General features: G+C 43.8%; 1 protein-coding gene across 15 annotated transcripts in view; it reads right to left on the bottom strand.

The window, feature by feature from the left end:
• Positions 1-15,062, bottom strand: part of TFCP2 (transcription factor CP2) — a 62,077-nt gene extending 47,015 nt beyond the window's left edge. For 11 of the 15 annotated variants that reach the window (XM_035256755.3, XM_035256756.3, XM_002752473.7 and 8 more), the window contains exon 1: positions 14,222-15,016. In XM_035256755.3, coding sequence (XP_035112646.1) covers positions 14,222-14,343 — 122 coding nt within the window. In that variant the 5' untranslated portion in view covers positions 14,344-15,016. The other 4 variants (XM_078336683.1, XM_078336684.1, XM_078336685.1 and 1 more) reach the window with 1 other exon arrangement.
• Positions 15,063-15,975: the final 913 nt, after the last annotated feature.

Raw genomic sequence — 15,975 nt, 5'->3', positions numbered from 1 at the left:
AAATCTGGAACACTGTCATCAAAATATATAGTGATAGTAGAAGATTACAATGTATTCAATAAAGTAAGAATCTATGAGTCTACATTGTTTTAAAAGATAGGTCTTTCTTACAGTAGAAGGCCAATTATTAAATATACAGGGAAGGGCAAAATGAGAAAATCACTTGGCAAGGATCATAAAGATAACTGATTAGGGCAAGAATCATCTGAATGCTAAAATTAACAGGTGAAAGTTTAAGAACAGGATATTTACAGTCTCAAAACATCTCCCAATACATTACTACAAAAGGCAAACTATTATCTTTATGATGGAGAAAACCGGACCCTACCACTCAAGTAACATTGCCAGCAACAGGAGCAATAAATAGCATGTGCATCCTAATATGATACACAGAGAACTCAGCATCGCTTCTTAGGTATTAATGCCCAATGTGCATAACCTGAATCTAAGCACGAGGAAACGACAGACAAAAACAAATTGAAGGATGCTTTCCTCCCCCAGTAACCACTATTCAATATTCTGTCATTATGAATTTGACTACTTGAGGTATTTCACGGCAGTGGAATCATATATTTGTCCTTTTGTGTCTGACATTTCACACAGCCTAATGTTCCAAGGTTTATCCATATTAATCACATATCAAAATCTCCTTTTTCATGGTTGAATCATAATCCAGTATGTATGTATTATATACATTTTGTTTATCTACGTTGCTCCCTCCTTTTGGCTATTGTGAATAATGTTGCTAAACATGGGTGTACAAATAGCTGTTCAAGTCACTGCTTTCAATTGTCTTGAATATACTCAGAAGTAGAACTGATGTTTCATAATTCTATGTTTAATTTTTTTGAGGAACCACCATAGTGTTTTCCACAATGGATGCACCATTTTGCATTGCCACCAGCAATGCATAAAGGCTCCAGTTTCTCTATATTCTTGCCAACACTTGTTACTTTGCTTTTTTACTAGCAGCCACCCTAAAGGCTGAATAATATTCCGTCATATGTACTTACAGCATTTTGCTTATCCATTCATCCCTTCATCAATGGGCTATATCCATATTTTAGCCATTTTAAGTAACGCTATGAACATTAGGTACACAAAGATCTCTTCAAGATCCTGCTTTAAATTCTTTTGAGTATACATTAGGTCATCCTCATCTGATGGAGGGATCCAAGACTCTCATGGATGTGTGAAACCACAGACAGTATCAAACCCCACATATACTGTGTTTTTTCCTGTACATATATACCCATGGCAAAGTTAATTTATAAATCAGGCAGAGTAAGAGATTAACAACAACTAGTAATAAAACAACTCGCCTGGGTGCGGTGGCTCACGCCTGTAATCCAGGCACTTTGGAGGCCAAGGCGTGTGGATCACCTGAGATCAGGGGTTCAAGACCAGCCTGACCAACAGGGTGAGACCCCGTCTTTAAAAAAATAAAATAAAATAAAAAATAAAACTCAAAGTGGGCAAAGGATATGAACAAACACTTTACAAAAGAAGGCATATATGAGGCCAACAAACATATGAAAAAATGCTCATCATCACTGGTCATTAGAGAAATGCAAATTAAAACCACATTGAGATACCATCTCATGCCAGTTAGAATGAAAATCATTAAAAAGTCTGGAGACAACAGATGCTGGAGAGGATGTGGAGAAACAGGAACACTTTTACACTGTTGGCGGGAGTGTAAATTAGTTCAACCACTGTGGAAGACAGTGTGGCAATTCCTCAAGGACCTAGAAATAGAAATTCCATTTGACCCAGCAATCCCATTACTGGGTATATAGCCAAAGGATTCTAAATTGCTCTGTTATAGGGACACATGCACACCAATGTTCATTGCAGCACTGTTTACAATAGCAAAGACTTGGAACCAACCCAAATGCCCATCGATGATAGACTGGACAGGAAAAATGTGGCACATATACACCACGGAATACTATGCAGCCATCAAAAACGATGAGTTCATGTCCTTTGTAGGGACATGGATGAACGTGGAAACCATCATTCTCAGCAAACTGACACAAGAACAGAAAATCAAATACTGCATGTTCTCATTCATAGGTGGGAGTTGAACAATGAGAACACATGGACACAGGGAAGAGAACATCACACACTCTAGGGTCTGTGGGGGTTGGAAATAGGGGAGGGACAGTGCAGGGTGGGGAGTTGGGAAGGGATAACATGGAGAGAAATGCCAGATATAGGTGATGGGGAGGAAGGCAGCAAACCACACCGCCATGTGTGTACCTGTGCAACAATCTTACATGTTCTTCACATGTACCCCAAAACCTAAAATGCAGTAAATAAATAAATAAATAATATATGTTAATAAATTATATAAATGTGGCCAGAACAGTGGCTCACACTAGTAATCCCAGCATTTTGGGAAGCTGAGACAGGCAGATCACTTGAGGTCAGGAGTTCGAGACCAGCCTGGCCAATATGGTAAAACCCCATCTCTACTAAAAATACAAAAATTAGCCAGCTGTGGTGGCAGGCACATGTAATCTCAGCTACTCGGGAGGCTGAGGTACAAGAATTGCTTGAACCTGGGAGGCAGAGGTTGCAGTAAGCCAAGATGGTACCACTGCACTACAGCCTGGGAGACACAATGAGATTCCGTCTCTAAATAATTAAAGTGGTTTCTCTCTTTCTCTCAAAATATCTTTTTGCACTATATTCACCTATTTGTATAGGCCGCAATTGATCTTGGGAAGCTGAAATCTCAGAAAGAGAAACCTCAGATAAAGGGGAACTACTAAGCCTCCAGAGAAGTAAAATTATTGGATCATATGGCATGAGGATTTTTAGGTGTCAACTTGACAGGATTAAAGGATACTTAGAAAGCTGGTAAAGTATTATTTATGACTGTATCTGTGAGGGTGTTTCCAGAGGAGCCTGGTGTGTGAGTAGGCTGACTGAGGTATTAAGATCCACCCTCAATGTGGCAGGGCAACATCCAATGGGCTGCGTGCCCAGATAGAACAAAAAGGCAGAGTAAAGGTAAATTCATTTTCTCTCTTGAAGCTGGAACACCCTTCTCCTGCCCTTTGAAATCAGAACTCCAGTTCTCCAGCCTTTGGACCCCAGGACTTACACCATTAACCTCCCAGGTTTTCAGGCCTTCAGCCTTGGTCTGAGTTATGCCATTGGTTTCCCCGGTTTTGCGGCTTTGAGACTTGGATTGAGCCATGCTACTGGCATCCCTGGTTCTCCAGTTTGCAGATGGCCTATCATGGCTCTTGTTAGTTTCCATAATCGAGTAAGCCAATTCCCCTAATAAATCCCCTCTCATTCACCCGTCCATCCATCCATCCATCCATCTATACCCTATTGGTTATGTCTCTCTGGAAAATCCTGATACATATGGTAATTCTATTTTTAATTTTTCAAAGAACCACCACAATTTTTCACATAGGCTATGCCATTTGACACAACTACCAACAGTGTGCAACGGTTCCAATTTTTCCACATCTTTCCCAACAATTATTTTCTGCGGCTCTTGATAGCAGCCATTCTAATGGGAATGAGGTAGTATCTTGTAGTTTTGACTTACATTTCCCTAACTAGCAATGTTGAATCTTTTCGTGTACTTATTGGTCATGGTGTAGAATCCTTTTAATACACTGCTAAATTTGGTTTGTATTTTGTTGATGATTTTTACATAAATGTTCCTAAGAAATATTAGTCTATAGGCCATGCACAGTGGCTCATGCCTGTAAAGCCAGCACTTTGGGAGGCCAAGGCGGGTGGATCACTTGAGGCCAGGAGTTTGAGACCAGCCTAACCAACATGGCAAAACCCTGTCTCTAATAAAAATTAAAAACCTAGCTGAGCCTGGTGGTTCATGCCTGTAATCCCAGCTACTTGGGAGGCTCTGGCATGAGATTCCTGCCACCCAGGAGGCAGAGGTTGCAGTGAACCAAGACTGCACCACTGCATTCCAGCCTCAGCGACAGAATGAGACTCTGTCTCTAAATAAATAAATATATAAATAACTATTAGTGTATAGATTTTTTATAGCATCTTTGTAGGGCGTTGGTATCAAGGCTGTATTCATCCATTTCGCATTGCTAAAAAGGAATACCTGAGGCTGGGTAATTTACAAAGGAAAGAGTTTATTTGGCTTATGGTTCTGCAGGCTGTACAAGAAGCATGGTTCAAACATCTGCTTCTGATAAGGATCTCACGCAACTTTCAATCATGGCAGAAGATGAAGGAAAAGCAGGTACGTCACACGGCAAGAGAGGAAGCAAGAGAGATGATGGAGGTGTCACTTAAACAACCAGCTCTTGAGTAAACTAATAGAGCAAAATTGCACTCATTACATAGGGACTGTACCAAGCCATTCCTGAGGGATACACCCCCATGACCCAAACACTTCCCACTAGGTCCCACCCACCTCCAACACTGCAAATAAAATTTCAACTTGAGATTTGGAGAGGACAAATATCCAAACTATGTCAAAGATAATGCTAATGTCACAGAATGAATTAGTGAGTGTTGTCTCCTCTTCAATGTTGGATGCAGCAAACCACCATGGCATGTGTATACCTCTGTAACAAATCCTGCACGAACTGCACATATACACCAGAACTTAAATTTAAAAAAAAATGTCTGAGGACTGTGTTAGCTTTTCTTGAAATGTTGATAGAATTCACCAGTGATGTCATCAGGTCCAGAGATTTCTTTGTTGGGACATTTTTTATCATAAATACAATCTCCTTATGAGCTATAGACTATTTGCATCTTCTATTTCTTAGTAGTTTATCTAGTCTTGTAGGTTTTGTGTTTCTAGGATGTGACAATTTCATCTAGGTTACCCAATTTGTTGGCATACAATTGGTTTATTGGTTTTTTTCCCCAAAAAAACTAGTCAAGTGCAATAGTAAGGATAGGGGAAAGAGTAGAACAAGTTCTATCTGTAACTGACTGTGAACAATCAATTAAGATAATTCATTATTTTCAGACCAGCCTACAATTGCTTATAGTACTCTATTATAATCTCTCTCTTTTTTTTATTCTTTTTTTTTTTTTTGAGGCAGAATTTGAATCTTATTGTCCAGGCTGGAGTGCAAAGGTACAGTCTAGGGCACGACAACCTCCACTTCCCTGGTTCAAGCAATTCTCCTGCCTCAGCCTTCTGAGTAGCTTGGAATTACAGGCACATGCCACTACAGCAGGCTAATTTTTTGTGTGTATTTTTAGTAGAGATAGGGTTTCACCATGTTGGCCAGGCTGGTCTCAAACTCCTGACCTCAAGGGATCCGCCCACCTCAGCCACCCAAAGTCCTGAAATTACAGGTGTAAGCCACCACGCCTGGCCTATGATCTCTCTTTTTAAGAGACAGGCTTGGCTGGGTTTGGTAGCTCACACCTGTAATCACAGCACTTTGGGAGGCCGAGGCAGGCGTATCACGTAAGTCAAGAGATCGACACCATCCTGGCCAACATGGTGAAACCTCACCTCTACTAAAAATACAAAAATTAGCTGAGCATGGTGATGTGAGCCTGTAGTCCCAGAAGAGGCTGAGGTCGGAGAATCATTTGAACCTGGGAGGCAGAGGTAGCAGTGAGCCAAGACTATGCCACTGCACCCCAGCCTGGAGACAGAGCAAGACTCCGTCTCAAAAGAGAGAGAGACAGGCTCTGTCACCCTAGCTAGAATGCTGTGACACACTCATGGTTAACTGCAGGCTCGAATTCCTGGGCTAAAGCAATCATTTTACGTCCGCTTTCGGAGTAGCTAGGACTACAGGCATGTGTTCTTTTTTTGTATAGACAGGGTCTCAGTATATTGTCCAGGCTGGTTTGAGCTCCTGGGCTCCAGTGACACTCCCATTTCAGCTTTCAAAAGCACAGGGATTACACATGTGAGCTGCCATGCCCAGCCTACCCTTTTCATTTCTGTGGAATTGAGAGCAATAGTCTTGCTTTCATTTTTATCTTAGTATTTCAGTAATTTGAGTCTTTTTTCTTTTTTTTGAGATGGAGTCTCACTCTGTTGCCCAGGCTAGAGTACCGTGGTGTGATCTTGGCTCACTGTAACCTCCGCCTCCGGGGTTCAAGTGGTTCTCCTGCCTCAGCCTCCCGAGTAGCTGGGATTACAGGAGCCCGCCACCATGCCCACCTAATTTTGTATTTTTAGTAGAGACAGGGGTTTTACCATGTTGGCCAGGCTGATCAAACTCCTGACCTCAGGTGATCTGCCTATCTTGGCCTCCAAAAGTGCTAGGATTACAGGCATGAGCCACCATGCCCAGCCAAATAATCTTAATTATTTTTTTTTACAGAGTCTTGCTCTGTCGCCAAGGCTGGAGTGATGCGGCATGATCATAGCTCACTGCAGCCTCAAACTCCTAGGCTCAAGCAATCCTCTCACCTCAGCCTCCCGAGTAGCTAGGACTACAGGCTTATACTAGCATGCCCAGCTAATTTTTATTTATTTATATTTTTTTGTAGAGAGGAGGTCTTGCTGTGTTGCCCAGGCTCATCTTGAACTCTTGGCCTTAATAGAGCCCCCTTTCCTAAAGCACTGGTAGTACAGGCATAAGCCACCATGCCTGGCCTCCATTATAATCTCATAGGACCACTGTCATCTACAAGGTCTGTCTCTGACCAAAACATCATTATGCAATACATGACTGTACTGAGTCATCCGCATCCCCCTGGGCGTGTAAATGACTTCTTAATTTCCCCCATCTATTTGGTTGCTTTTGATCATCCTAGTCATCAATATCTGTTTTCTTTGTTTTGTTTTTTTTGTTTTTTCAGATGGAGTCTTACTCTGTCACCCAAGCTGGAGTGCAGTGGCACGATCTTTGCTCACTGCAAACCTCGCCTTCCAGGTTCATGCAATTCTCCTGCCTTGGCCTCCGAAGTAGCTGGGACTACAGGCATGGGCCACCACATCCAGCTAATTTTTGTATTTTTAGTAGAGACGGGGTCTCACCATGTTGGCCAGGCTGGTCTCACACTCCTGACCTCAAGTGATCCACCCGCCTTAGCCTCCCAAAGTGTTGAGGTTACAGGTGTGAGTTACCACACCTGGCCCCTGGTCATCAATATCTGGCTTTCAAAAGGGGGAAAAAAGGAGAAGGGGAGTATGGTGCCAGCCCTTTAATTCTCTTGGGCATCACTTCAGTGGTGGTAGTAGGCGGACTTGCAACAAAATGGGGATGTGCAAAAATAACCATTGCCTCTTTGCAACTCTGTGATCAGAGCCAGCAATTCTTTCTTTTATTTATTTTATTTTTTGAGACAAAGTCTCACTCTGTCACCCAGGCTGTAGTACAATGGCATGATCATGGCTCACTGCAACCTCCACCTCCTGGGTTCAAGTGATTCTCTTACCTCAGCCTCCCAAGAAGCTGGGATTACAAGCACCCACCACCATGTCCAGCTAATTTTTTGTTATTGTCTGTTTTCTTTGTTTTAGTAGAGCCAAGGTTTCACCACGTTGGCCAGGCTGGTCTCAAACTCCTGACCTTAGGTGATCCACCTGCCTTGGCTTCCCAAAGTGCCAGGATGACAGGCATGAGCCACCGTGCCCAGCCTCTTTTTTTCTTTAGACAGAGTCTCACTCTGTCACCCAGGCTACAATGCAGTGGTACAGGCTCTGTCACCCAGGCTGAAGTGGTGCAACATAGGCTCACTACAACCTCTGCCTCCCAGGTTCAAGAAATTCTCCTCCCTCAGCCTCCTGAGTAGCTGGGGCTACAGGCGCCCACGACCACACCTGGTTAATTTTTTGTATCTTTAGTAGAGATGGGGTTTCACCATGTTAGCCAGGGTGGTCTCAAACTCCTGACCTCAGGGATACACCCACCTTGGCCTCCCAAAGTGCTGGGATTACAGGCATGAGCCACCGCACCCCGCCGTGAATTTTTTTTTTTATTCTGCTTTTTCCATGTTGAGAATGAAATTATCTTTTAAGTGGAAAAAAACACAGGCACTTACAAAGGGTTCTGTGTAGAGAACAGATAGGATGAGAGTGTGTGTGTATGTGTGTGTGTATGCGCTGAGTCAGAAGGTGAGGTGGATCAATTAAAAGGCTGCTGAAAATTAGGAACACAGACATGGAAGATGAGAGTAGAAACTCCAGGAGTTAGGACCTTCACCAAAACAACTATTGAGATGGCAAGAATTGCTTGAGGTGACTATTTTAGGATTCTGGGGTCTAATCAAACACTTGCAGTGTCCAGAGTAGTGCCTGATGAGGAAAAAAGTTGGTAGATTTTAGTGTATTATGGCATTTGGAACAGCATCTATCATTTTCTAGCTCCCAGACCTGTGGTACGCAACTGTTGGGATGGCAGTTCCTGCTGCAGCTTGCTGGTGCTAGGGTGGGAAACAGGGGCTTTGTCTTCCAAAAATTGAGGTTATGTGCTTTGTTCACTACTTTTGATTGCTGAAGAGCTGCCAGAGAGGCTGGCTACTGTTTCATACATGCACACCCCCCGACTGAAGTGGCTTCTCTAGTGGCACTAGACAAGTGGATTTAAAGAGACAGAACACTCTTTTTTTGGTTTTGTTTTCTTTTCTTATTGGATCTAAGCATTTGCGGAAATCTCTTTCAAGTCACTGAAAGATCACAGAGATAAAAGAACACAGACTTCAGTGACCACATGCTCTTTGCAAAGACTGTTTGGAAAAAGGCACTAAACAAATGACAAATGCAGCTTTCATAAGTAACAACAGTAATCCCTAGGGAGGCAGTGGAATCTGACTTTCAGAGTTACCATATTACAACATAGAAAATGTCCACTTCCCAACAAGAAATTGCAAAAAAAAAAGTTGACAGAAACAACCCTATAGCAAGCCCAGACAATGGACTTACTAGACAAAGACTTTAAATTAACTGTCTTAAATATGCTCATAGAGTTGAAGGAAACAATGAAAACAAAACAAAATAAAAACTAAAGGAGGGGCCAGGCGCGGTGGCTCACGCCTGTAATCCCAGCACTTTGGGAGGCCGAGGTGGGTGGATCACGAGGTCAAGAGGTCGAGACCATCCTGGTCAACATGGTGAAACCCTGTCTCTACTGAAAATACAAAAAATTAGCTGGGCATGGTGACGCGTGCCTGTAATCCCAGCTATTCAGGAGGCTGAGGCAGGAGAATTGCCTGAACTCAGGAGGCGGAGGTTGCGGTGAGCCGAGATTGCGCCATTGCACTCCAGCCTGGGTAACAAGAGCGAAACTCCATCTCAAAAAAAAAAAAAAACTAAAGGATATCAGCAGAACAATGTATAAACAAATAAGAAATATCAATAAAAATATTTTTAAAATATAAAAAGGAATGAAATAGAAATTCTGGATATAAAGATACACTAGCCGAAATAAAGATTTCACTAAAGATTCAAGATATAGGCAGAAGAAAGAATCAATGAACATGAAGACAGAACTGAAATTACTTAAGCTGAGGAGCAGGAAAAAAAATGAACAAAGAAAAAGGAACAGAGGCTGGGCAGGGTGGCTCACACCTGTAATCCCAGCACTTTGGGAGGCCAAGGCAAGTGGATCATCACCTGAGGTCAGGAGCTTGAGACCAGCCTGCCCAACATGGCAAAAACTGGTCTATACTAAAAAATACAAAAATTAGCCAGGCATGGTAGCCCATGGCTGTAGTCCCAGCTACTCAGGAGGCTGAGGCAGGAGAACTGCTTGAACCCAGGAGGCAAAGATTGCAGTGAGCTGAGATTGCACCACTGCCTGGGTGACAGAGCAAGACACCATCTCAAAAAAAAAAACAAATAAAAAAAGATTTTTTTTTTAAACCAGCCAGACATGATATCTCATGACCCCTAGCTACTAGGGAGGACTGCTTTAGCTCAGGAATTTAAGACAGCAGTGAGCTGTAACTGGGCCACTATACTCCAGCCTTGGCAACAAAGCCAGACCCCATGTCTAATAAATAAATAAACAAACCAGATTTCTAGTCTGTGCCCCAATCACTGGAGATGGGACCCTATACACTGTATTTTTAAAAAATTGTTTTGAGACAGGATCTCACTCTGTCACCCAAGCTGGAGTGCGATGGCACAATCATAGTTCACTGCAGCCTTGACCTCCTAGGCTCAAATGATCCTTTCATTTCAGCCTCCAGAGTAGCTGGGACTAGGGGCAGGCACCACCACACTCAGCTGATTTTTTTATTTTTAGTAGAGAGAGGGTCTCCTTATGTTGTCCAGGCTGATGAAAACTCCTGAGCTCCAGCAGTCCTCCCACCTTGGCCTCCCAAAGTACTAGGATTACAGGTGTGAGCCACCAATATAGGCCCCAACTACATTTTAATTTTTATTACATTTTTTTGAGACAGAGTCTAGCTGTTGCCCAGGCTAGAGTGCAGTGACACAATCTCAGCTCACTGCAACCTCCTCCTCCCGGATGCATGCGATTCTTCTGCCTCAGCCCCCAGATAGCTGGGATTACAGGTGTGTGCCCCCATGCCCAACTAATTTTTGTACTGTTAGTGGAGACAGGGTTTCACTATGTTGGCCAGGCTGGTCTCAATCTCCTGACCTCAGGTGATTCACCCACCTCAGCCTCCTAAAGTGCTAGGATTACAGGCATAAGCCACCACGCCCAGCCCCCAAGTGTATCTTTTTTATGAGACAGAGTCTTGCTCTGTCACCCAGGCTGGAGTGCAGTGGCACTATCTTGGTCCACTTCCCGAATTCAAGTGATTCTCCTGCCTCAGCCTCCTACAAGTAGCTGGGACGACAGGCATGTGCCACCACACCTGGCTAAGTTTTTGTATTTTTAGTAGAGACAGGGTTTCACCGTGTTAGCCAGGATGGTCTCCATCTCCTAACCTCATGATCCGCCCGCTTTAGCTTCCCAAAGTGCTGGGATTACAGGTGTGAGCCAATGTGCCCGGCCCCAAGTGTATTCTTAATAAGTACTCCAGGTGACTCTTATGAATACTAAAATATGAAGACCAATATCTAATTAACACAAATTAATAGAAAAGATTAAATGTGCATAAGCGTCAAGAGAATAATCATGAGTACCTAACACATGAAAAAAAGATGAAAAAAAAACAAAAAGGCTGGGTGTAGTGGTGTGTGCCTGCAGTCTCAGCTACTCAGGAGGCTGAGGTGTGAGGATCACTTGAGCTCAGGAAATGGAGGCTGCAGTGAGCTGAGATGGTGCCACTGCATCCCAGCCTGGGTGACAGAACGGAGCCATCTCAAAAAAAAAAAAAAAAGAAAAAAGTACTTAAAATGTTGGCACACTGTGCTCTCAAGAACTCAAAGTGATGTTTGAAAACCTGTGCGTTTGATTTTAATGTTGAAGAAAACTAAATGCGTAAATATGCAAGCCATTCTAATGTCTGTGAAAACCACACAGGGTATGATTTGTAAAGCACTCTTAATTAAATGTAAGATAGCATAGTATCAAGAGCATATGGTAGTGTGTATAGTAGATGAACAAACGTTTGCTGATGTTAATTATTTTTATAACAAGTACAGTTAGATTTAATTATTTCCATCCTAACCTCTCGTAACCTAAACAAAATCAGACTTTTTGTTGTGGATATCTTTACACAAGCAACAGCATAAAAAATCATCAAATATTATGTCAGATGCTCATGTGTAAGTTCCAGGTCAGGGCATTTACTTTCAGACCAAATTAACCTCTATTTTTGGCCAGGCACGGTGGCTCATGCCTATAATCCTAGCACTTTGGGAGACTGAGCCGGGCAGATCATTTGAGGTCAGAAGTTCAAGACCAGGCTGATCAACATGGTGAAACCCTGTCTCTACTAAAAATATAAAAATTAGCTTGGTGTGGTGGCACATGCCTGTAATCCCTGCTACTCAGGAGGCTGAGGCAGGAGAATCACTTGAACCCGGGAGACAGAGGTTGCAGTGAGCTGAGATTGTGCCATTGCACTCCAGCTGGGCAACAGAGCGAGACTCCGTCTCAAAAAATAAAATAAAATAAAATAAAACCTGTATTTTTATGCTCAGACTTATAAAAACAAGGACAGGTAAACCCAAAGTTAAACTTCTCAAGACTAAGGTCATTGTAGGATAGAACACACAGAACTCAAGTTTCCCTGAAAATCACTAAAATATTTATATAAGGATAGTCTTTTTCCCCAATGTTTCTTAATTTTTAAATACTTTTTTTATTTTAAAGAGATGAGGTCTCATTCTGTCACCAGGCTGGAGTACAGTGGTACAATCACAACTCACTGCAGACTCAAACTCCTGGGCTCAAGCAATCCTCCCACCTCAGTCTCCTGAGTAGCTGGAGCTATAGGACAATGCCACCAGGCCTGGGTAATTTGTTTATCTGTTGACCTATTTGTGAAGAGTGGGTCTGGAACTCCTGGTTTCAAGGGATCCTCCAATCTCCACCTCCAAAAGTGCTAGCCTTACAGGCATGATTATTATTTAGAATAATAGTCTTTATTATTCTAAGTAAAGTTTCCTGAAGATGCTGAAGTATTAAATTCTAACATAATTTTACTTCAGTGAGGAAAGTCCACTTTATTTATTTATTTATTTAAAGGTGGGGTTTCACCATGATGGCCAGGCTCGTCTTGAACTCCTGACCTCAGGCGATCCACCCACCTCGTCCTCCCAAAGTGCTAGGATTACAGGTGTGAGCCACCATGCCTGGCCAAGTCCACTTTAAATTAGCAGGAATAAAGGAACTTTACATAACTCTTAAAAGATCTCATTATAGGAATGAAAAATACATCACTTTCCCCATAAAAAGCATCTTTCCCCTATAAACTCATAAACCCAGTGAAAATGTTAAGTTCTGGCATGGTGCGGTGGCTCACTCCTGTAATCCCAGCACTTTGGGAGGCCTCAGCAGGTGGATTGCCTGAGGTCAGGAGTTTTGACACCAGCCTGGCCAACCTGGTAAAACTCCATCTCTACTAAAAATACCCAAAAAAATTAGCCGGGCATGGTGGCCGGTGCCTGTAATCCCAGCTACTTGCGAGGCTGAGGCAGGAGAATCACTTGAAGCCAGGAAGCGGAGGTTGCAGTGAGCTGAGATCACACCATTGCATTCCAGCCTGGGCGACAAGAGTAAAATTCCGTCTCAGGGAAAAAAAAAAAAGTTAAGTTCTAGTCTCTTGACTCACTTATTTAGGTTAAGTCTTATAATGCATTAGGAAACCCAATTATAGTCCCTCTAACCCCAAGATGCAGCTGTTTCAACATTTCCAAACAGGATTCTTGCACATCTAAAATTAAATAGAGAGAAATGAAGTAGCCAATACACACAAAAAGTTATATAGGCAGTAATGCTGCTTTCAAATGAGTTTCTGTTTTGTTTTGTTTCTGAAATGGAGTCTCACTCTGTCCCCAAGGCTGGAGTGCAGTGGCACCATCTCTGATCACTACAACCTTCGCCTCCTGGGTTCAAGTGATTCTCCTGCCTCAGCCTTCCAAGTATCTGGGATTACAGGCCCACGCCACCACACCTGGCTAATTTTTTTTTATTTTTAGTAGAGACAGGTTTTCACCTTGTTGGCCAGGCTAGTCTCAAACTCCTGACCTCAAGTGATCCGCCCGCCTCGGCCTCCCAAAGTGTTGGGATTATAGGCGTGGGCCACCACACCCTGCGGAAAAGAGATTTTTAATCTGTTACCAACAATTGACTTGATACATAAAGATTTAGAAGCATCTTAGAGTTTTCTTCGTCACTTTTTCATTTCACAGCTTATGTTTTAAAAGTCAGAAATCCCAGAATTAAGAAAAGCCTCAAAGCAAGCTAGTGATAAGATACAGCTGTATGGACTTCTTCATCAAGGACTTCCATATCTTTCCAACAAGCAACGAACCAATATTCATCATTAAGCACCAGCTCCCAATTCCCCAACATCCTAGACATCCTTCCTATGCTGTATGTTACCGCTTCTTCACATAACGTCAGACTTACCCACACATACAGCATCAGTCCCCAAGTCTCCCACATTGGCACAAAAGCCTCTCAACATTCATCTGGTTGCTAATCAAGGACCATTCTGCCTTCTTTCACTGATCCTGCACAGGCTTCATATTGCCTACAATCGCTTTTTCCATTTCTTCCACAACAACGACTACTAAGTCCCTTTTCCCCAATCACAGGCAGCTTTTAAAAACTCTATATATCTCCTTCTCACTCAACCCCTTTTCTTAGCCTCTATCTCGCCTTTGTTATTAAGAAGGTGTAGGGTCTGGGAAAATCTCACTCACCTCATGCTATAGGCACCAGCACCCAGTTCCTGGCCGATCCCGGACAGGCTAGCATCAAAGTCCTGCACCAACCCGGATTCAATCACTTCGTCGGCCAGAGGCAGCTTCAGAGCCCAGGCCATCCTGGCTCCTTCCTCGCCCCAGGAGACACCGTGTCTTGTACAAAGGCGCGGAGGGTAGTCTACCCAACAGGGGCAAGACAGTAGAAAACTACAAACCAAGGTTTCCCACGCAGTACCCACCAGCCACCCCGAAACCCTACCAGCACTGCTCGTACAATTAATCTCCGGTATCTTTGACTGATCGCTCTTGGCTGCCCCGGGTTCCAAAACCCCCCTGCCCAGTTCTCAAGAACGTAAGGCTCCCTTTGCTCAACTACCGCAGACTTCCCAGAGGCAGTTCTGGACTCCCGCACTCCCACTTCTTAGGATATCCCCTTGGGCTCTTAGGGGTGGCTTGCTGCTTCCCAGACAGACCGGCAGCAGCCGCAGGAGGACAGCCCGGCGCTCCCACGCTGCTTTTGGACCTTTTCCCCCGCCCCCTTCTGCTGGAGGCCCCCTCCCTCCCAGGGATCGCGCTCTCTTTCCCCTCCAGGCCTCGCTTCCGGTCAGTCCCACGATCACTTCCGGTCACCCCTTCTCAATCCCGCGGCTTAGAACCAAATCCAGCTTTCCGCTGAGTCGACTCCTCGCCCTCTGCAGCCCCCTACGGCCTGGAAACATGGAAGGAGAAAGTCCAGCATAGGGGTGAAACCCAGATCCGCCAGGCCCTTCCACCGCCCGCCGCCCCAGTGCCAACCAATCATGGCGTCCTCTTCCTTCGCCAGCCCGGCGAACATGACGTCACGCCGTTGTTCGCCAATGATTAAGAGACCTCGTCGGTCTCGGCAGCGATGATAGGCTGGCTATGCCACGGCTCCGCCCCCCGAGATGGGCTACACAGTCACAGAGCGGACTTGGCGTACAAGTGTCCGGGTTTAAACGTCTATCCGTGTAGTTACCGGAGTTCTGGTATCCGCTACCTATTATCATGTCGTCACCCTGAGCCATGGGAGGAGCCCTCCTTCTAGCCTTATGAACCCACTCCATCCCTGCGACCTCTTGACGGCTTCCCAAACGCTCCTTACATGCGCGCGCTTGCTCCTGCTCATCCTCCTGTTTCCTTAAATTCGCCTCTCCGGAGGTCAAGACCGTGCTTAAGTCCCACTTCCCTCCATATTCATTTTATCTTGTGCATCCTCCCTAATGCATTTGGACAGAAAAACATGAGATCAGTAAAAATGTGGTTTTTAAAAGGTTGTGCTGGTATGGGGTGTTGGAATTTACAATATCTGAAAATCGGCAGGGCGCGGTGGCTCACGCCTGTAATCCCAGCGCTTTGGGAGGCCAAGGCAGGTGGATCACTTGAGGCCAGGAGTTGGAGACTAACCTGGCCAACATGGTAAAACCCTGTCTCTAAAAAAAAAATCTGAAAATCAGAGTTTGGGCTGGCGTCTTCATTTCTACTTTGGTGTCTTCAGAATAATGGCTTAATCTCACAGATTCGCCTTCCTCATTTGTAAATAGTAACTATATCTGCTCCACCTTCCTCCTTTGAGAATTGAGTAATAATGGCCATTGTTTATTAATTATCAATTATTTTTAGGAACTTTATTTCACTGAGTAGTCCTCAAAGCAATCTTGGAATTAGAATTATAAAGGTAAGTATAATGACTCTCATTATTTATTTATTTTTGAGTCAGAGTCTCGCTCTGT

This window comes from Callithrix jacchus, chromosome 9 (genome assembly GCF_049354715.1).
Source record: "Callithrix jacchus isolate 240 chromosome 9, calJac240_pri, whole genome shotgun sequence".
Taxonomy (NCBI): Eukaryota; Metazoa; Chordata; class Mammalia; order Primates; family Cebidae; genus Callithrix; species Callithrix jacchus.
This window is presented reverse-complemented; position numbering and strand designations above follow the sequence as displayed.